This window comes from Marmota monax, unplaced genomic scaffold (genome assembly GCF_021218885.2).
Source record: "Marmota monax isolate L192 unplaced genomic scaffold, Marmota_monax_Labrador192_F-V1.1 WCK01_AAM20220418_F8-fsc00009, whole genome shotgun sequence".
Lineage (NCBI taxonomy): Eukaryota > Metazoa > Chordata > Mammalia > Rodentia > Sciuridae > Marmota > Marmota monax.
In genome coordinates this window covers 27,054,559-27,076,007 of record NW_026694710.1, presented here as the reverse complement: position 1 = coordinate 27,076,007, position 21,449 = coordinate 27,054,559, and the positions used below count along the sequence as shown (strand labels likewise).

Genomic DNA, 21,449 nt, shown 5'->3' with positions numbered 1-21,449 from the left:
TGAGGCACTGGGTTCAATCCTTAGCACTGCATAACAAGTAAACTAAAGGTATTCTGGCCATCTATAATTATTAAAAACAATAACAACAGTGTGCTGCTGGGCACGCCTGTAATCCCAGCAATCTCAGCAGCTCAGGAGGCTGAGGCAGGAGTATTCCAAGTTCAAAGCCAGCCTCAGCAAAAGTGAGGCACTAAGCAACTCACAATACAAAAAAGGGCTAGGGATGTGGCTCACTGGTCAAGGGCCCCCTGAGTTCAGTCCCTGGTATTCCTCCCACTCCTAAAACAAAAACAACAAAAATGAGCCAATGAAAAATCATAGGAATTTAGGAAGCAACCTGGAAACTAATGCCCACAGTGATAGAGGTGATAAAGAAGAGACTGGAAGTAAAAATTCTAGGCTCAACCTTTGCCTGCAAAGGCCTGTTGAAAGACAAAGTGAAAGCTGGGACTGATATCTGCCTCCGTTTCTAGGTTTATGAACTGACTTTGCATCACACGCAGCACCAAGACCACAACGTGGTGACAGGGGCGCTGGAGCTCTTGCAGCAGCTCTTCCGCACACCCCCTCCAGAGCTGCTGCAAGCACTGACCACGCCAGGGGGCCTTGGGCAGCTTGCTGCAGCTCAGGAGGATGCCCAGGGTCGAAGCCGCAGCAGGAGCATTGTGGAACTTCTAGGTGTGTTCTCAGGTTCTCAGTGAGTTCTGCCATAGCTAATTGTGTGGTATGCTTGTGACCTTCTGTTGCATTGTGGGTCCGCACCCAGTTCTTTGCGTAGACTTGCAATGTAGGCTTTACCAACAGAAGACCTAAAGTTTAGAAAGAGAGGTGAAGAATGAGACCAAACATTTAAAATCTGGCCTCCTGGCTCTGCTTCTGATTTGGCTACCCCTCCCTTGGATTTTTAGGTGTCATTAAATGAAAACATTAGGGAAAATATTCCTAGGACCTTGTGCTAATTTGCCCAAGATGGTATCTTCAAGTCTGCATGACAGTTGTATAGTTCCTTGTGCCCTGTGTTTTCTGACTTTAGAAAATCCCTATGATTTTGAGCCCTTCCACGAGGCACCTCCCCAGCCCAGTCTGCTCTTTTTGAGAGAGTTGGACCCTGATTCCCTGAGGGGCTGAATTCTAGAGCAGGGAGCTTGGTGAGCCCTTACTCACCTGAGGTGGCCCTGGGAGCTGGGCTAGCTGGGAAACCCTGCATCTCAGCCTGCAAAAGTGAGCCTGGGGTACAGCAGACCTTTGGGGGGATGCTTCTGACCCCAGGCCTCTCCTAGGCTGCTGCAGTGTGTGAGCACACCTAACAAGGTCTTTATTTGCTGCATGGACACACTTAGACACTTGGAATTTAGACATCTGATTGCTGCTTTGTAAACGTACATGTTTGCCCTGAGCAGAAAACTTTAATAGGCTCTCTCTGCTGTCCTTTGCATTGAAGGACTCTTTTCTCTATGTAATACATGCCTCAGAGCTAATTGGTGGAAATACTCATCCCTAATGATTTTTCCAATGAAAATTTATGCTTAATTATTAGTTGGGAAGAACTATGTAATGTTTTGAACAGCCAACAATAAAAAATTAAAAAAAAAATTATTGGGCAAAAAATCTGAGATCTCTAAATAGTTTTGATTTGACTTCTAAAATGCAACTTAATTTAACTCTTGACATTTTAATCATACTTTTAGAACTATATTTGAATGTAAATGTAACTTTTATACTAAAATTAAAGTGTGGAACTTTGATATTTTAGCACTTCCTATGGAAATATGTTCATATTTTCCCTTGTTTTAAAGTTGAATAAATTTTTTGATGTTTTTAAAATTTCTTCTAGATTTTAGCAGCTTATTACCTTTCTTTCATCTGTTACTTTCTATGATTTGCAGCTGGAGGGAGTTCTTCATGCAGCCCTATCCTTTCAAGAAAACAAAAAGGTAATGATTTCAGAAATCTAAACTTTGTGTTGAACCTCACTGCTTTTCCTCTGTCTCCATGACGTATCTGGTCCTAGCTTCACTAGTAGAGTGGTTGTGTGGGCAGATGTTGCTAGAATCTGGGAACTAGGTCTGAGGCTATGTAGGGTGGCTTTTTAAAATTGCTTCTCTATCAGAATTGTTTTGTCATCAATTTCTTTCTTTTTCTTGGTTATGATATTTTATTGTTTTCAGCATTAAGTTTTTAATGCCTTAGGTCAGAGATCAATAAACTTTTTCTATAAAGGGATAAACAATAAATATTTTTGCCTTATGAGCCAGGGGGTCTCTTTTGCAAGTGTTCAACTTTCCTGTGGCAGGAAAGCAATTACAGACGATATATAAGCAATTGGACATGTCTGTGATCCAGCAAAACTTTACACATGCAGGCTAGGCAGCTCCTACTTCTAGAGAATGTGTTGTATTTTATAAAGGCAACTTACCCTCCTAATAAATTTGCTTAGTATTAGGAATGTTATTAGATAGTATCTTTTGTAGTTAATTAATTTAGGCCCAGTTGTCATTTGTTAGCCATATTTTAATTTTGTACATATCAAAATGTTCTGCTATAACTAATTCATATTTATTTATTTATTTATTTTTTGAGAGAGAGAGAATTTTAATATTTATTTTTTAGTTTTCGGCGGACACAACATCTTTGTTTGTATGTGGTGTTGAGGATCGAACCCGGGCCGCATGCATGCCAGGCGAGCGTGCTACCGCTTGAGCTATATCCCCAGCCCTCATTTTTATTGTTAGTGTGTTTCTGATATAATCTGATAGTTTTCATTCACAGTTTTTTTTTTTTTTTTTTTTTAGTTTTATTCTTTTAAATACACGACAGCGGAATGCATTACAATTCTTATTACACATACAAAGTACAGTTTTTCTTATCTTTGTATATAAAGTATGTTCATGCTAATTCATGCCTTTATAAATGTACTGTTTTTGCATTACAATTCTTATCACACATGTATACCACAATTTTTCATATCTGTTCGTATATAAAGTATGTTGACACCCAATTCAAGTCTTCATACATGTACTTTGGATAATGATGTCCATCACATTCCATCGACTTTGCTAATCCCCTGCCCCCTTCCTTTCCCTCCCACCCCTCTTACCTATCTAGAATTCATCTAATCCTCCCATGCTCCCCCTCCCTAGCAGCACCAATTATTTTCTTTTCCATTGTGGATTTCTATAGGAAATCATTTCTTTCATTCTGTTTTGAAATCTGATCAGACTAATCCTTTTTCTGTGTGTGGTGCTTTGTGTTTGAGAGCCTAATACTACTTGCAATATTGAATGGGATCTTAATAAAAATAATATTCTTGCTGTCTCTGAATTACGTAGGCCTTTCCTCAAAGATCTTGGAATCAGTACTTAGGAATCAAGCTGGGTGAGGTGGCCTGGTACCTGTAATCCCAGCTGTTTGGGAGGCTGACGCAGGTGGATGACTTGAATCCAGGAATTTGGGATAAGACTGGGCCACGTAGCGAGGCCCCATCTCAAAAGAAACCAAAACATTTGGAAACCATCATAGTGTGGAATCCTTAGTCTGTGATTTTAGAGAAACATAGAAATTGTTTAAAGACCAGTGGGATTCTGGGAAAAGTCAGTCTCTGTGTTCTTGCGATAGGAGAGATTTTTGGACACATAACAAAATTTCTGAAAAATTATTTATTAGTAATTTTTCCAGAGACACTGAATTAGATGACTGACATCACTAAGATGAATTGTTCTCCCCTCTTGTAAGTGCTTAGGACATGGATATTTCTTCAGTCTTTACATATATTTTTCTGTTTTTTTTTTTTTTGTTGTTGTTGTTGTTGTTGTTCCCCTTCCTATTTTAAGAAATTTTTGTGGCAGTCACAAATTTTTTTTTTTTTTTTTAAGTGAAATTGAAATGTGCCAGTGTGGCACATTTTTCCTGAAGATGAAAAATGAAAAGCATTGTTGTGTTGGATGTGGGCTAAGGGTAAGGATCAGAGGTGGCCTGGAATCTCTTCTCTGGTTGCAGCCTGCCCTGGTTCCTTCTAAGAGGCTGCCCTGGGGAGGCTTCCACAGCACATATTTGTACACCCTTGAATTCGAGGATGAAGACTGTATTAAGGTCCACGTTCACTATTCTGTGATAAAAGACCCCATTGTTTAGTTTTATGCCACGTTGCTGTATTCATTTTACCTAGATTTTGGGTTTCCTTTGCTGATTTTATTTTGTGCTTCTAATGTCAGGTCATGTAAGTTTATGGAAGTTTAGCACAACTCTGACTTATGTTAGAAATTAGAAATTGCCAGTAACTATTTAGATAGTGTCATTTAGTGACATTCATATGTAGTGTAGCCATAATGGTTGTGTCCAGTTAAATCATATTTCAACTTTTGGTTTCTTTTTTCCTTATGAATGTAATTTTGAATATGAACTATAAAATGTATTTTTAGAACTTTCTTAAATATTCATTCTCTCAACATCATATAGTACTTGAGTTCTGGTAATTAATCATAGTCTAGAAAATTAGAAGATAATAAAATGAGAGTCATTTTATTTATATATAAAATTTTTTTGTATAAATTCTGATGTGCTATTGGATATAGGAGATGGACATTTCACTGCTAATAGAATTGGATCTTTTCAGTTATAACTTGCCATTTTACGTTAAATAGTCATATAAATTTATTTGCAATACTAGTAAATATTAAGATATTAATTATTAATAATTAAAATATTTTGTGGTACAGTTGACAATCATCGCTGTTAACGTTTTTCCATATAGGTTTGAATTTAATAGTATTCTAAACATAATATGTTTGCATTGTTTCTATTTAAAATTTTTTTAGAGGAATAAACATGTATGATCATAAACTATGAGGATAAATTAAGTATGATTTTCAGTTTAGGATGTATATTTTTTTGATTTTTCAAGTCCTTACTCCCAGCAAACTTACAGGGACTGTGATTGCATTATTTATCAGGCAGAGTGCTCATGGGAGAAGAAGAAGCCTTGGAGGATGACTCGGAATCCAGGTCCGATGTCAGCAGCTCTGCTTTTGCAGGTAGTTTTTGTCGGGAAGTAGCTGGTGTTGACTTTTATCTGCTGTCCCCACCTTGGCCCGCCCCCACCCCTCAGCCAGCAAAGAGCACTGGTCAGGCCTGGCACAGTAGGGTCAAGACTGCTCAAATAGTGGGAAGCTCTCCCAGGTTCTCTTTTTATGTTCACTTTGAAATGTACAGGACTGTGTGTGCTGTGATGGGGGCTGTTGTGAAGTTAGGCTCATCCTCCCTGAGCATGACTGTCTCCTGGTAGGGCTGGTGGGTGGAGGATGGGTCCTGCTGAGGAGGAGGAGATAAGGTTGATGATTTAACTTGGAAGAATCTACCTCTGTTTACACTTAGTTATCTAATTAAATTCTTTTTATGCTTTTCTATAAAAGATGAATTTTTAACTTAAGACATTAATAACTCGATTAAATGAGGTGGTTTGCGATGTGTAATTCTATCCAAAATAATATTTTTAGATAGATGAAAATAGGTCCAAGGTATTTGGGAAGGGAAATCCAGATAAAGCCAGTCATAAGTACTTTCATTTATATTCCAAAATAAAGATAGATCTTATTTCTGATAATAAAACTAAAAAAGATAAAAACAAAAAATTATCCCTGTATTAAACAGTATAAACCTCAAGTGCTCCTGACCTAGTTGCCCCCTGGAATGACCACTGCCCACAGTGGATCCATCATTTTGAAGTAGTTTGTTTTTCTTCCTTTTTTTTTTTAATATTTTTCTAGTTGTCAATGGACCTTTATTTATTTATTTATATGTGGTTCTAAGAATCGAACCCAGTGCCTCACACATGCTAGGCAAGCGCTCTACCACTGAGGCACGGCCCCAGCCCCTGAAGTCGTTTTTATGTCGTGTTTTGTTTTGTTTTGTTTCTGAATGGAAATTTAAAAGTGAATCTAGGAAAATGTGGTATATATTTATCCTGCAGGAGACTGGGACTGGATTAGGGATAATAAGTAGGGCTTGGAAGAAAGCACATGTCCCAGATCAACTAAGAATCTGGCATTGTTCCTGACCACTGCTAGCTTAGAGCCCCAGGTGTTTGTGCCCTACAAGGGCTGGAGAAGTTGCTCAAGAACTTAAACATTTGCTTTTTTCATGTGTGTGGTATTAGGGATTGAACCCAGGGTACTTTACCATTAAGCCATACCCCTAAGCCCTTTTTCTTTTTTCTCTTGGAACATTTGTTATTGGTGCATTATTGTTGTACATATGATGGGATTTGTTGTTACATATTTGTACATGCACACAATAATAACAATATAATTTGGCCAGTATGACTCACCAGCACCTCCACCCTGCTTTCCCATTTTCTACCTGCCCCCACCCATTTTCCCTTTTTCTGCTGATTTCACTTTGATTTTCATGAGCTCCCCACGCCGCCACCTTTCTTTGCCTTTTTCCTCTCTAGGTTCCACATAAAAGAGAAAACATGTGACCCTTGACCACATGAATTTGGCTTATTTTGATTAACATAATGGTCTCAGGTTCTATCCATTTTTTTGCAATTGACATAATTTCATTTTTTTTTTATTACTAAATAAAACTCTTTTGTGTGTACATACCCTCTTTTCTTTATCCATTCATCTGCTGATGAACAAACACCTAGGCTAGTTCCGTAGTTTGGCTACTGTGAATTGTGCTACTGTAAACATGGGTATGCAAGTGTCACTGCAGTAAGATGACTGTAGTTCTTCAGGGTAAATACCGAGGAGTGGTACAGCTGGGTCATAGGGTGTTTCCATGCCTACTATTTTGAGGAGCCTGCATTTCCAAAGTGGTTGTACTAATTTACACTTTCACCAGTAGTGCAAAAGTGTTCCTTTTTCTCTCCAGCATTTATTATTGTTTGTATTCTTTTTTTTTAATTGTTTTTTAGTTTTAGGTTGACACAATATCTTTATTTTTATGTGGTGCTGAGGATTGAACTCAGTGCCTCACGCATGCTAGGCAAACACTCTGCCACTGAGCCACAACCCCAGTCCTATTGTTTGTATTCTTGATGACCACTATTTTGCTTGGTGTTGAGCATTGTTTTTTATAGTAAAATACCACTTGAAAATATTCATAGCATTTAAAAAACATCTGCGGGGCTCGGGATATGGTTCAAGTGGTAGCGCTCTTGCCTGGCAAGCGTGAAACTCTGGTTTGATCCTCAGCACCACATAAAAATAAAATAAAGATATTGTGTCCATCTAAAAAACTAAAAAATAAATTTTTTAAAAAATCTGCTATTGAAGGTTTTCTTACTTTTATGATTACAGTAGTCAGGTTTGAAGATAGCCCTGTGTGCTACTACTTCATGTTTCTACTGTATTTCAGGATGCTTTGCAGTTAGAATATATGATGGCAGTGAACTTTTTGTTATTTGGACACCTCTCATGCCCTGGTGGAAGTTTTCTCTGGCCACCTGACCAGTGAGCATTTCTTTTTCTTCAGCCTCTGTGAAGGGCGAGATTGGTGGTGAGCTTGCTGCTGCTTCAGGGGTCTCTGCTCCTGGGTCTGTGGGTCATGACATCATCACGGAGCAGCCACGGTCGCAGCACACGCTGCAGACGGACTCTGTGGATCTGTCTGGCTGCGACTTGGCCAGCGCTGCCACTGACGGGGATGAGGAGGACATCTTGAGCCACAGCTCCAGCCAGGTCAGCGCTGTCCCATCTGACCCTGCCGTGGATCTGAACGATGGGACCCAGGCCTCCTCGCCCATCAGCGACAGCTCCCAGACCACCACTGAAGGGCCTGACTCAGCAGTCACCCCTTCTGACAGTTCTGAAATTGTAAGTGGGCAGAGGGTTCACCATCTTCCAGAGCTCCTGTGTGTACTCCTTAGCTCTTTCCTGGAGGCCAGACCCGGGTCCTCCTGCTCATTGTTCTCCTGTCTGACCTCAACCCCCCGACCAGTAACAGTACAGCACAGAGGCTGCCTGCTCAGGTCTCTAATGGAGGGCTGGGTCTTGTCTGATACCTTCACCAAGGAAACAGCCTAGTGTCTTTTGAACACGAGGGTCAAAAACTAGATGAGCTGATTGTAAGCCCTGCTGAACTATGTTCACTTGACTTTCTTTAAGATCTTTTATTGGGCCCTCTTTAATTTATTGTGTTTTAAATTCCCAAGGAGCCCATTATTATATAAATCTGTAGTCTTCAAGAAACTTGATTGATAACAATAGTGTAAATTATTTTCAACCCTTTTTTTGATTTTTCAGAAGCATCTTCAACATATTCCATTTTATAACAGTATGAATTTCAGTCCCTTTATTCATGGACAACAATCAGGGTTGTCTAATCAGAAACTTTGGTACAAATGTATGCTGAATTTTATGCCCTTTATTTTTCTTTTTTATTTTTTTACTGTAGTAATGTATGCATAACACAAATTTTACTATCTTAACCCTTGTCCCCCACCCCCACCCCCTGCCTTAGTGGTGCTGGGATTGATGTCTGGACCATTTTGAGGTGTGAAGTTCTGTAGCATTGAAATACATTTGAACGTTGTCATGCAACCATCACCATCATCAAACTCTGCCATTCTTTTCATTTCCCTAAACTTGAACTCTGCCTCTGCGGAACCCTAACCCCCTCTCCAGCCCCTGGAGACCACCGTTCCCTTTTCTGTCCCGAGTATGGCTTGGGTCCTTCACACAGCTGTGGGGTTGGTCTTCTGCATTTGGCGTGTTTCATTTCTCATCCTGTCAGGATTTCACTTAGTAGTTGTCAGAATTTCTCAGCTTTTTAACCCTAAACAATATTCTATATATGGATTGACCACATTTTGCTTATTGCTTCTATATTTTAACTGTTGAAATTTGTGCTGTTGTGAACAGGGACATTGATATATCTCTGTTTTCTGTTCTTTTGGATGTATACCCAGAAGTGGAATTGTTTTTACATCCCAGGTTTAATTTTAAGAAGTTATGTAATTAAATGTTTTACTACTATTGAGTATATTTTATTAAGGACATGGTGTGAATTTTTCAGCTTGTCTCTAAATTTTAAATTATGCAGAATATTTCTAAAATGAGATGCTGGAATGAATATAAAACACTGAATTACAAATAAGAAGTAGAGCATGCATTGAGATGTGGCCACAATAGTGCTGGTCGCCTCCCCTGCCCCTGTGCTGTCACCAGCAGCTTATTGTCCTGATGTGCCTTCAACTTGGAGCTCTGAGCTCACAGATCTTTAAGGAGCAAAGCGTCTGCCCTTAATATGTGACCCTTGGCCTGGTTCTTCTAATTTATGAGGTGCTTCCATATCGTTTAATCTCTTAATTGTTTTAAATTAAATTTATCTTTTAAACGATAAATTCATTGATTACCTCTTTTCTAGGATTGTTCCAAAAGTGGGGGGTGAAGTCTAAGCTCCAATGCCTGAAACTCCTCTTTCCTTTGACTGATATTCAGGGCAAGGGTTGTCAGACCTTTCTAGAAGGGGTCAGATAGAACGCAGTTGGTATTGTGGGTTGTGTGGGCTCTGTGGCCAGTTCAGCTTCTCTCATCTCTCTTGCTGAGTGTGAAAGCTGACTCAGGCAGCATGTAAACATCAGGCAGCACCGTCTTCCAGTAAACCCCTATTTGAAAGTAGGCCCTGCGCCAGGTTTGACCCCTAGGCCATCATTTACCCACCCTTTTCCTAGAGAGTGCTCATGTGCTGAGGACAGATGATAAACCAGCAGATTACGTAAATAAGCGCATAGGCAGGTGGCAGGAAGTGCCTCAGAGAAAAGTGAGCCAGGATGCACACACTCCCTGTGCTGGGAGGAGCCTTGGCTCTGGCTGTGTGGCCCAGAGTCCTGTATCCCTTCTGTGTCTCACTTTTCTGTTCCATGAAGGTGAGGCTGATGGGTACTGTGTCTCTTGGAGACGAAGGAGGCACTGCACATGAAGCATGGAGGATGTGTGGTGCTTCCATTCCACAGCAGACAGCCTTCTGGGCAGTGAATGTTATTAACTAGCTCAACCTGTGGGAGGTCAGCCTTCAGGAGGTAGGCAGAGGAAATACCTTTCTTCATTGCTTTTGAGTAGGTAGCTTGATTTTTTTTTTTTCCTTTTTCTTTCATGAGGAATTTGGAATGTTTTTTTAAAAAATGATACAGTAGTATAATCATTTCAATAGTAATTTACTAGTCGTCTTAGAAGCCATTGATCATTTTTTTTCAGATAAATCATACAGAAGATTTCAAGTGGATATGAGATGTTTAACAGGATGGAATTATGATCCGAGCTTATGGCTAAACAATAGCACTTATTTTTGTTGAGAAGTGTTGTCTTTATTTCTAAGTTACCATAAAATTTATTCTCAGAGACATGAGTTTTCATTGGGTTTTTTTGTTTTTATATCAATGAGAGAAGTTTTTTGTTTGGAATATTTTTGAAATTTCAGAGTTGTAAAGCTTAAATACAGTTGTGGATGTGCAGCACACTCTTGGTGGTTTCTATACATATGTTGATGCGCACTGCGTGGTCTTGGTTTTGTGTGTGTCACATGCCCTGTGCTGTTTGTGGCTTTTGCCTTGCTGCATTGGAGGGCTGGCACCTTAGTGATCACACTTCAGAATGCTCACAGACCCCTTTGTTCCATTAGGTTTTAGACGGTGCTGACAGCCAGTCCTCGGGCATGCAGCTCGGACTGCCCCAGGAGGATGAGGAGGAAGCTGCAGGGGCTCTTCCTGATGAGGCCGCGGAAGCCTTCAGGGGCTCCTCTCTGGGTGAGCCAGCCATAGGTGCTGCACGGGAAGTGCTCTTGCTTTCAGCCTTGACTTCTTAATTTCATCTTGCTTCTAAGAACAAGCCTTTTGGTACCTTTGTTTTTGGAATTGTCAACAGCAGATCAAAATGGCCCATTTAGGAATGATCATACTTTCTTGATCTAAATTGTGCTTTTATATGATTATTGTGTAGCTGTGCATGAGTGTCTTTATTGGAAGCTTGTCAATCTTTATTTTTTTATTTTTGAAGCCCTTCAACAAGGTCATTTATTGGAAAGCATGGGTCACAGCAGACAGCCTTCTGACAGCAGTGTGGATAAGTTTGTATCAAGAGATGAAGCTGTTGAGTCTGCTGATCAAGAAAACAAGGTGAGCTACTTAGGCGGGAGGCAGCTGGGTACTCCTGACCTGCCTTGGCTCCTGTTGACTGCTTTTTGTCTCTGGGCACTGACCACCCTCCAGGCTACCTTCTTCTCTGTTGCTCTAGGGACTACACAGATTCATTCTCTCTGGAGAGTCCTGCCCTGACACATCTGCTGTTTGCTGAGCACTGGCCTGGTTTCTTGGGCCGTTCGTTTGATGATGCCTATGCATGGCCTTGTAACATTTCTTGTTTTCATTTTGTTGCACAGTTGAAAATGTCCCTTTTTATATTCTTAATCTTTTACATACAATTTTACTGTCTTCCTAGTTAATTGATAGCAGTGGGAGTGTTTCATAGCATAGTCTCATCCAGTAGAAGGGCATCCTCCAGCAGTTCCTTCCAGGTCCCCCTTGTACCAGGCCTGTTCCTTCTAACCTTGTGACTTCTGCTTCCTGGCTTCTTCATGTCCAGGGCACCCTCCCTGCCTGCTAGTCCTCAGCCACAGACCCATGACCCATGTCATAGGGCTCTGACCTCTCATGTATGAGGGCACCTCTGTCTCCAGCATATGGCATGATTGCTGTTCTGGAATTATTTGTTGAATGAGCTAATGAATGAAGGTATTGGTTCTCTGGTTGTAAGGCACACAAATGTCCCTTTCTCTGTTCTAGCCTTGCCGAATCAAAGGTGACATAGGGCAGTCCACTGATGATGATTCTGTCCCTCTGGTCCATTGTGTCCGCCTTCTCTCTGCTTCATTTTTGTTAACTGGGGGAAAAAATGGTAAGCATGGAAGGGCAATTGCAGAGGTGAGATTCTTGGGGTTTCAGAGGTCAGCATGGTGACCAGTTTTCACCTCGTTATTGGAGAGAGCTTTGCTTTCCATACACTCATAGGAGGAGGGAAGAAATGAGGGGCAGGTAGCATATTGGGTCCAGATTTGTTGATTTGAAGAAGCTGAAGGTGGCCCTTGTGGTTTTTTTTGTTGTTGTTTTTTGTAGCCCTGGTTCCAGACAGGGACGTGAGGGTTAGTGTGAAGGCTCTGGCCCTCAGCTGTGTTGGGGCAGCTGTGGCTCTTCATCCAGAGGCTTTCTTCAGCAAGCTGTATAAAGTACCTCTCGACATCACAGAGTGCCCTGGTACGTTCACAGTTCTCCTTTTTTCCCTCAAATTGTATCACTATTTTTAAAACTATTTCCGACAGTTATGGCGCTTTCAGTTTTAGAGCAGTGTTTCAAGTTAGTTTGTGCATGTGAGCTGTGTTGTAGCTTTCCATAGACACATAAATAGTAATCGTCCTGGTTTCACGGACTCCTTTTAGATGCTGTGTTTGTAATGGAAATACACGAAAGAAGAAAATTGAAGGCTGGGAATATCAGAGCTATTTATGTACATACTGGATTTATACCTAAAGCACAAACTACTTTGTCAAAATTGTTCTGAGTCACACTCTTTTTGGCCAGCCATTCACACTCACAGATGAGCAGGGACCAGCTGAGGCTAGCGAGGGCAGCAGCAGGCCCCGTCTCCTCTCCCGTGGTCATTGAGTAGTAGAAATTATCCCCTGCCTTCTCTGTGTCTTTTTCTGTGGGCAAGATGGCACATTTTGCTGTTGAACTTACACCAAGTAAGTGTGTAATAGTTTAAATTTTTCTAATCTTTATTTTGAAAAAAAAATCTTGGAATACTGGTTGTTATCTGAGAGCCTAGAATTATAATCCAGAAAATCTGTTATATTGAGGAGGTATCAGCAATATGATGAATCTAAAATCCTTAAACACCAGAATGTTTTTTGCCATTTAGGTTTATTATAGCCAAGTTACTTACAGATTTGTAAAGCCCCCACTCTTTTTCTTTTTTGAGAATTAAGCTTTTAGTTTGAGGTAGAAAGTTGATGGTTGCTGGTTGGTAGGAAGTTGTACAGTGACCAGGCAATTTGTCCCCACAGAGGAACAGTATGTGTCAGACATCCTGAACTACATCCACCATGGAGACCCGCAGGTCAGAGGAGCCACTGCCATTCTCTGTGGGACCCTCATCTGCTCTATCCTCAGTAGGTCCCGCTTCCATGTGGGCGACTGGCTGGGCACCATTAGAACCCTGACAGGTAACTGCCAGTTCCCAGTAGTATTTTCCCGATTCCATTGCCATGTGAAGTTCATGTGAAAATGTTTATCACATGTTCTTCTGCTCAGGAAATAAATTTTCTCTGGTGGACTGCATTCCTCTGCTGCGGAAAACTTTGAAGGATCAGTCTTCTGTTACTTGCAAGTTGGCTTGTACTGCTGTGAGGGTGAGCACAGTCTTTTGTGTAAACCATTCCTTTGATGGGTGGACATTTTACCATTGTTAATAGTTAAAATTAGAGCTTGATTGGAAAAATTCTCACACATTCTAAAGCTGTAAACAATAATTAGTGTGTGTGTCCATCACTCAGCCTTAGAAAAGGCATTGCCAATCATGTTAAAGCTTAATAAACTTTAAATTTTAATCCTTAAAATATGCTTTCTCCTAAAGGGAGGGTATGTTTAGAAATACATCTTGCTATTATTAAATGTAAGATCTGTACAATTAAAAAAATACTGTCTTAGGCCTACAAAATGCCAGAAGTCAAAAGTGAGCCCTACGGATAGTCTTGGTCCCTGAATTTAGTGCATGTGGGACCTTTATGGCTCATAAATCACAGTTCACAGTCAACAGTGGTAAAAATCAACCAGTAAAAGTCAGAATGAGAAGCACCCTGCGTTAGTCAAATGTGTGGGAAAAAAAATCTCCCTTCTAAAAAAAATCTTATGGCCTGATAATAATTTTTCTTTTGTTCCAATTTTGCCAAGTCTGAGTCAGCCATGTTTCCTTTTTTTGTTTTTTCAATACCTTTATTTTAGTTATTTATTTTTATGTGGTGCTGAGGATTGAACCCAGCACATTGCACGTGCTAAGCCAGCACTCTACCACTGAGCCACGACCCCAGCCCTCATGTTTCCTTTTGAGCAGAAGCAGGTCAGGCGTAGACAGCAGAGTTGTACTGTTAGCTGGGAGTCAACACACTCAGAGGTCTTGGGGCCACAGAAGCTCTGCTGTGGTTCCCTCGTGCAGTGAACAACACAGGAACCTCCACCAGGTACTCCTTGGTGTGGGGCCCTTGCCCTTACCTAGCCTAAGGTTTATGTTGAAAGTTGGTGGTAGGACCCAGGTGTTGTGGTGCACACTTGTAATCCCAGAGGCTTGGGAGGCTGAGGCAGGAGGATTGCGAGTTCAAAGCCAGCCTCAGCAACGGTGAGGCGCTAAGCAACTCAGTTAGACGCTAAAATACAAAATAGGGCTGGGGATGTTGCTCAGTGGTTGAGTGCCTCTGCCAAAAACAAAGTAAGTAGGTGGTAGGATTCTGTTGTACATGTCCCTTATAACCAATGATGAGTATTCTTGAAATTGTTGTTTGAGAGTTGAGGCCATGACGTGGGAAAAAAATGAGCAGAAGAAAGAAACAAAATTATGTGAGAGGGACACGTACTTTTAAACTTGATTTTACTAAGGTAAAATGTGTACCATGAATATTTATAAGAGCCTCCTGCTTCTCTGTTTTGAAAGCCACAAAGCTAGCTGGCAGGTGTGTGGGCATGCTGTTTAAGGGCATCAGTGTGGCTGCTGGTGGCTGACCCCACTGTCCTCCCCCTGACTTCTTCCAGCTCTGTGTCATGAGTCTCTGCAGCAGCAGCCACAGTGACCTAGGGCTGCAGCTGCTCATTGATGTGCTGGCGCTGAGGAGTAGCTCCTACTGGCTGGTGAGAACAGAGCTCTTGGAGACTCTTGCAGAGATGGACTTCAGGTGAGTGAGTTGAGTTCCTTGGTGTAAGGTATGTAAGCTCAGAAGCTCACTTGAGAGTAGAAAGTCCTGGGCCACTTGCTGTAGTTAGTGATGGTGCTATAGCTCCTGTCTGTCCCACGTCTATGGCGGTCAGGTGGAAGACGGCACTGTCCTCCTTTCCAGGGTGTTTTAGCTCTTTGTCTTTTTGCTTTTACAAAATTAAAAATAAAGAAATAAATAAATTCAGGCAGAAGACCAGATGTTTCTGGTAGTCTCCTTTGGGTGTTATGGGTAGTGGGCGTAAGAGCCCTGAATTTTCTCACCTTGTCTTAAACTTTTGTTTTCAGTTTGTAGATGGACACAATACCTTTATTTAATTAATTAATTTATTTTTTTGGTGCTGAGGTGCTGAAGATTGAACACAGTGCTTCACGAAACGTGCCAGGCAAGCGCTCTTCCACTGAGCTATAGCCCTTGTCTTAAACTTTTTTTTTTTAATCATATATATTCTGTTTTTCATTATACTGAACATAAGAGAGGCTGTTGGATTGCATTTTGTTGCAATTAAAAACTAATTTGAGTTGGTATAATCCCCATAGCTCGGGAAGCTGAGGCAAGAAGATCGCTAGTTCAAAGCCAGTCTCAGCAATTTAATAAGACCCTAAGCAACTTTTCGAGAGCCTGTCTCTAGATAAGAAATAAAAAGGGCTCAGGATGTGGCTCATTCATCTCCTGTCATTTTGAGGAAGTGCTGGTTCTGAGAGCTCCTCTGGCCCGTGTGCAGCTTTGAGGCCCAGCCGCAGAGCAGTGCAGGCTGGCCCTGAGTGGCTGGTGTCACTGTTGATATGTTCTCTTGTTAGGCTGGTGAGCTTTTTGGAGGCAAAAGCAGAAGCATTACACAGAGGAGCTCATCATTATACAGGGGTAAGCAGCTCGTTTTGTGAGACTGTCCTGCCTTCCAGGAACCAGTGCTGGCAGGGCCTCCGAGTGGTATGAAATTTCTCTGAATGCTTGATGAAGGTGTGACTGTCTGGTGTGAATTTAAGACAAGTCATCTTGAGTTCTTGCTCACCCGCTTTCTAAATACCTCAGATTTGGTCAAATACAGAGATTATGTTTATTTTTATTACCTCTAAAGCTTTTAAAACTGCAAGAACGAGTGCTCAATAATGTTGTCATCTATTTGCTTGGGGATGAAGACCCCCGGGTGCGACATGTTGCTGCAGCAGCATTAGTAAGGTATTTGCCAGTGCTTTATCTCTTCACTCTTGTAGTTGAGGTGTAAATAGTAAGAGAATGGGAAGAGTGGGAAACTCAGAGGGATAAGGAAGTATTTTCAAGTCTCTTAGCTTGTTTTAAACATTTCTCCTCTTAACTACAAAAAAAAAAAAAAATTCGGTAACCTGAGTCAAATGATAATTTAAAAAGACTAATCTTCTAATTTAAAAGTAATATATTTGCATTGTTAAAATTTTGGAATATAGAGAATAACACTAAGAAGGAAAAAAGTCACCTTCAGTTCAGATGGCCTCCTGGCAGTAGGCTGTGCCCTGTGCACCAGAGTTTCTGTTTCTGACACGGCTCAGGCTTAGCCCTGGGAGGGGGCGGTTGGGGACCTCGGGTGAGTCTCACGTGCCTTCTGAGTATATCAGCCTTCCTTTCACGGTAGGCTTGTCCCAAAGCTGTTTTATAAATGTGACCAAGGACAGGCTGATCCAGTGGTGGCCGTGGCAAGAGATCAAAGCAGTGTTTACCTGAAACTCCTCATGCACGAGACGCAGCCTCCATCTCACTTCTCCGTCAGCACCATAACCAGGTAGGTACCTCTGTCCCCAGGCTTGTTGGCAGAGCAGGCCTCTCCTGGCACCCTCCTGGGGTGTCACCTGCAGGTGTTGACTTTCCTGAAGAAGATAGGTTAGGTCAGGATGCTGGAGCAGGTCTGCCTTTGGAGACCTCCTGTCTCTTTTCAGGATGGGCATGCCGCCTCTGTGGCGAAGCCCTGCCAGTCACACAGTGGCAACTTCAACAGGCTTGTCTCTTGTCATGAGTGCATTGCCTCCCTCATGCTGACTACTACATGTGTGTGTTGTTCCCACGTGTGACCTGAAAGCTTGTTCATTGAATACTCTCACTTATTGATGTCCCCTCTGAAGAGAGTGTTACTCCTGTGACTCTTCCTTCAGGCGGGTGGGCTAGTACCAAGTGACCATACTGTTTGGGGTGGCCCCAGTTCAGGGAGTGAGGTGCTGCCTCTTGGCCTGTGTTGTGCAAGCCTGGGCCGTGTCCACCAGCCACATAGACTCCCTCCCACCTTCTAGGTGAGCACTGCAGGAGCATGTTGACAATGGTGCAGGTATCTTCCGAAGACTGCAGAAGTGATTGTGCTGTGCCTTTAAGCTGTCTTTTAAGTGTTATTTTGAATGTTGATTTTATATGATGCTCTCCTTTTTGTTGGAGTTTTTTTTTTTTTTTTTTTAAGGTGACCAAGTGATTTCTTAGTTAAAATGATCACTTAGTGGAACTCAGCAAAATCTGAAGTCATTCCTCCCAAATAAATGTATTTTCTTGTGTAAAGACCACTTAAAAAAACAAACACAGAGCTTGTTTCTGGGCTGTCTTCTGTCTCCTTTTTAGAGAGTGTCCTTTTTTAACCTCAGAGCAGGTGTTTTCCTGTCTCTGAAAAGACTCAGTGTAAATATTCCTTGAAGACAAATGGAAGCAGTGTGAGACTTTGATTTTGAAGAATTTGGCAATCTTAGAGTAAATGGCTATTTTTATTTATTTATTTTTTGTTTAATTGATTTTTTTTAAATACACGACAGCGGAATACATTACAATTCTTATTACCCATATAGAGCACAATTTTTCATATCTTTGTATATAAAGTATGTTCACACCAATTCATGTCTTTATACATGTACTTTTTTTTGCATTACAATTCTTATTACGCATATATACCACAATTTTATATCTCTGTTTGTATATAAAGTAGGTTGACGAATTGTGTCTTCATACATGTACTTTGGATAATGATGTCCATCACATTCCACCGTCCTTGCTAATCCCCTGCTCCCTCCCTTTCCCTCCCACCCCTCTGCCCTATCTAGAGTTCATCTATTCCTCCCATGTTCCCCCTCCCTACCCCACTATGAGTCAGCCTCCTTATATCAGAGAAAACAGTCGGTATTTGTTTTTTAGGGATTGGCTAACTTCACTTAGCATTATCTTCTCCAGCGCCATCCATTTACCTGCAAATGCCATGATTTTATTCTCCTTTATTGCTGAGTAAAATTCTGAGTAAAGGCCTTTTTTAAATGCTATTTCAGAACAAGAATACAAGAGGGCAACAGAGATGGCTCTAACATGGCAGTAAAATGGTCGCCAGCTACTGCTTTGAAAAGTCATGCAGTTGCAGACAGGAGCTCTCCTCTGGGCACCCAGCTGTGCTCATCTGTGTCTGTGTGGCAGACAGGTTACCAGCACACCCAACCGCCTGCTCTGTTAGAATCTCTGATTCTCCAGTTTCCTTGTTGAATGTTGTGTGGAAAAGGTTGTGAGGGACATGAAAGTGAATCTTTTGTGATTCCTGTGTGGGCTTCATTTAAACCATTGGGAAAGCAGAGTTTGCAGGGCAGAAATGGACAGATGGCACGGATGGAACATGGAGACAGTGCCTGAGGGGCCCAGTAGTGCAGAAGGGGATCTCTTCCATGTTGGGTTCAGGGTTGCTTTGGGTACCTCCAGCTGGAGGGATGCTGGATGGTAGGTGAGGTGTGAGGAGCACAAGCCCTGGTACCGCTAAAGGTGCCTGGAGGGTACGGACGGGTGCTCAGCCTTTCGTTCCATATATGACCAGATTTATTTCTAGTCTTTCCTTAACTTTAAAGTTGAGTCTTTTAAAGTTTTGTCTTCTTCCAGACTGTATTTTCATTTATTTCTCATAGTGTTAGGGACTGAACCCATGTCCTTGCACATGCTAGGAATGTGCTCTACCACCTGAGCTTTACTTTCAGCTTTGGTATCTGATCTTAAAGGTTTTAAGTGACATTTGACCTTGAAAAATACCATATGCTTTAATGATGAATCTCAAATCTCTCTTTTTTTCTTTATAGACTCTATAGAGGCTATAGCTTATTGCCAAACATAACAGACGTCACTCTGGAAGGAAACCTCTCGAGAGTGATTGCTGCAGTGTCTCACGAGCTCATCACCTCAACCACACGGGCGCTCACAGTGAGTCTCTTTCTCAGATGGGTCTAAGGAATTATTTCCAGCGTGTCTTGTGATCAGTTGTGGTCATAGTGGTGAGGCTCTGGGTCAGACCTTCAGCATCTATGGAGCCTTCTTAGGGACTGTGCTTTGTCATTGGAATCTTGGCTTGTTCCAACAGGAATGGTGAAGAGCTCTTTATTTCTGATTGTTGAAGTAATACATGCTCAGTTTAAAAAAAAATAATAATAATCAGCTAATTTAGGAAGACACAAAAATGAAATAAAAAAATCACTAGAATCTGAATTGATAATGTGATAATGTATTAGAAGGTTATCATATCTCCAATAAAATTAACTTAATGATTATATATAGTAAGGGGAAAAAATCAGAAATGCCAACACAGACATTTTGTATAATTAACTATATCTTTTTTATGATGCTGAAATTGAAAAAGATCTCTAATATCCAAAAATCCAGGAATGATCAAATTTTTTATTATGATTTAATTCTTAACATTATGCTTTGGAGAAATTTTAACAGTGTGTAGAGATAAAAATCTGGATTATAATGTTGAGTGAGAAAGATAGACTACAAAACTGTGTGTGTGGGTATGTTTGGTTGGGTTAGAGGTAAGAAAAATACTACTCATGAATATATACTTCTCACGTACTCAGAAAGTGACTAGCAAAAGTTGCCAAGATGAGGTTTTCAGTCTGTGGGTGATTTTTACTTTCTTCTTTAGGTTTTTCAAGGAGTCCCAAATTTTCTAATATGAGCAAGTATGACTTTTATAATAAAAAAGAACAATTTGGGGCTTGGGCTGTGGCTCAGCAGTAGAGTGCTTGCCTAGCATACATGAGGTACTGGGTTCGAGTTTCAGCACCACATAAAAATAAATAAATAAAATAAACATTAAAAACACTTATTAAAAAAAGAACACTTATACAAACGTAATGTTAATTTTCTGATTAGTAGGCCTTTTTGTTTATGTGATAAAAAATACTTGGATATTACAGAAAGCTCAGACAATGGATTCCTCTGTCTTGCTAAGTAAATAATTGCTTTTGAAACCTAGATGTGTTAAAGGGATCATACACTTGATATATTTTGTTGTGGCCTCTGTGTAGCAAGCACTGTTCTAGGCTTGGGATGCAAAACCCTCATGCTGATTTCTGCAGTCTGGTGGGAGAGATTGACTGAAGTCAACTGGCTTCAATTGAAGTCAACTGAAATCAACCTTCCCCTGCAGCTCCAGGCCTGCGTTGACCACCTCTGGCCCCCCTTTCCTGGGAAATGGTCTGCCCGTAGTAAGACTCTTATTTTAGTGGTCTAGCTGTATGTCTTTTTAGAGTCTGAATTTGCACCCCCGCCTCCTGCCCCATAAACAGCCTGATGGTTATCGCAGACTCAGTGTTCTCCCAGTGGTTGGTAATCTTTATGCAGGGCAAGCCCTCTAGGTGGTTGGGTGTAACATTCTCACTCCTATCTTCTGTAGTTTGGCTGCTGTGAAGCTTTGAGTCTTCTTTCAACGGCCTATCCAGCTTGCATCTGGAGTTCAGGGTGGCATTGTGGGTACGTATTCCCTCTGTATATAGTTATTCCAACTACACGCTACAGCTGTAGTTACTGGAATACTTTTTTTCTTTCTCTTAATGTTTTTGTTAAGTTGGCTTTTTTGAAATGTACCTGAGGGAATACTTGTTTTTGCCCTATTGTGAAAACTAGTGAGAGGAGCTGTTGGAAAATACTGAACTAGTGGTCATTCTAATGAATGCCAAATGTTCTTAGGCATCCTAGGCATTCAAGAGTGTGATTTCTGGGTTCATTTAAGGGAATTTTCATATTTAGGCAAGAGACTCTCCACTTCCCAGAATATATTCAGTTATCTTCTTAGTATGCATGAGACCCTGGGTTCAATATCCAGCACCAAAAAAGAAAAGGACTAAAACTTGGGATAAAAGAAAAAGTGATAGTAGTGTGGATAGTTTAACAGTAAATTTTCAGTGCAAAAACAAATGCAAATTTGCAAATATCTGTTTTATTCTTAAAAATAGCTAAGAAGGGGCTAGGGTTATGGCTCAGTGGTAGAGTGTGCACCTTGCACATATGAAGCACTGGGTTTGATCCTCAGCACCAAATAAAAATAAATAAAGGTACTATGTCCATCTACAACTAAAAATATATATATATATATTAAAAAAATAGCTAAGAAACTAAACAGCTGACAAGCCTTTTTTAATTGGTTTGATTCTTCCCCAAATTACTCTGTGCAATAAAAATCAAGGCTGGGTACAATGATGCATGCCTATAATCCTAACAAC

At 40.9% G+C, this 21,449-nt stretch overlaps 1 protein-coding gene across 3 annotated transcripts in view; it reads left to right on the top strand.

The window, feature by feature from the left end:
• Positions 1–21,449, top strand: part of Htt (huntingtin) — a 141,065-nt gene that overhangs the window by 45,755 nt on the left and 73,861 nt on the right. For all 3 annotated transcript variants that reach the window (XM_046423853.2, XM_058572449.1, XM_046423854.2), the window contains exons 9-24: positions 474–678; positions 1,887–1,934; positions 4,950–5,030; positions 7,477–7,817; positions 10,624–10,747; positions 10,998–11,116; positions 11,783–11,894; positions 12,113–12,250; positions 13,060–13,218; positions 13,307–13,404; positions 14,798–14,937; positions 15,777–15,840; positions 16,055–16,155; positions 16,586–16,732; positions 19,029–19,149; positions 20,624–20,700. In XM_046423853.2, coding sequence (XP_046279809.1) covers positions 474–678; positions 1,887–1,934; positions 4,950–5,030; positions 7,477–7,817; positions 10,624–10,747; positions 10,998–11,116; positions 11,783–11,894; positions 12,113–12,250; positions 13,060–13,218; positions 13,307–13,404; positions 14,798–14,937; positions 15,777–15,840; positions 16,055–16,155; positions 16,586–16,732; positions 19,029–19,149; positions 20,624–20,700 — 2,075 coding nt within the window. The remainder of the gene's footprint in view (positions 1–473; positions 679–1,886; positions 1,935–4,949; positions 5,031–7,476; positions 7,818–10,623; positions 10,748–10,997; positions 11,117–11,782; positions 11,895–12,112; positions 12,251–13,059; positions 13,219–13,306; positions 13,405–14,797; positions 14,938–15,776; positions 15,841–16,054; positions 16,156–16,585; positions 16,733–19,028; positions 19,150–20,623; positions 20,701–21,449) is intronic.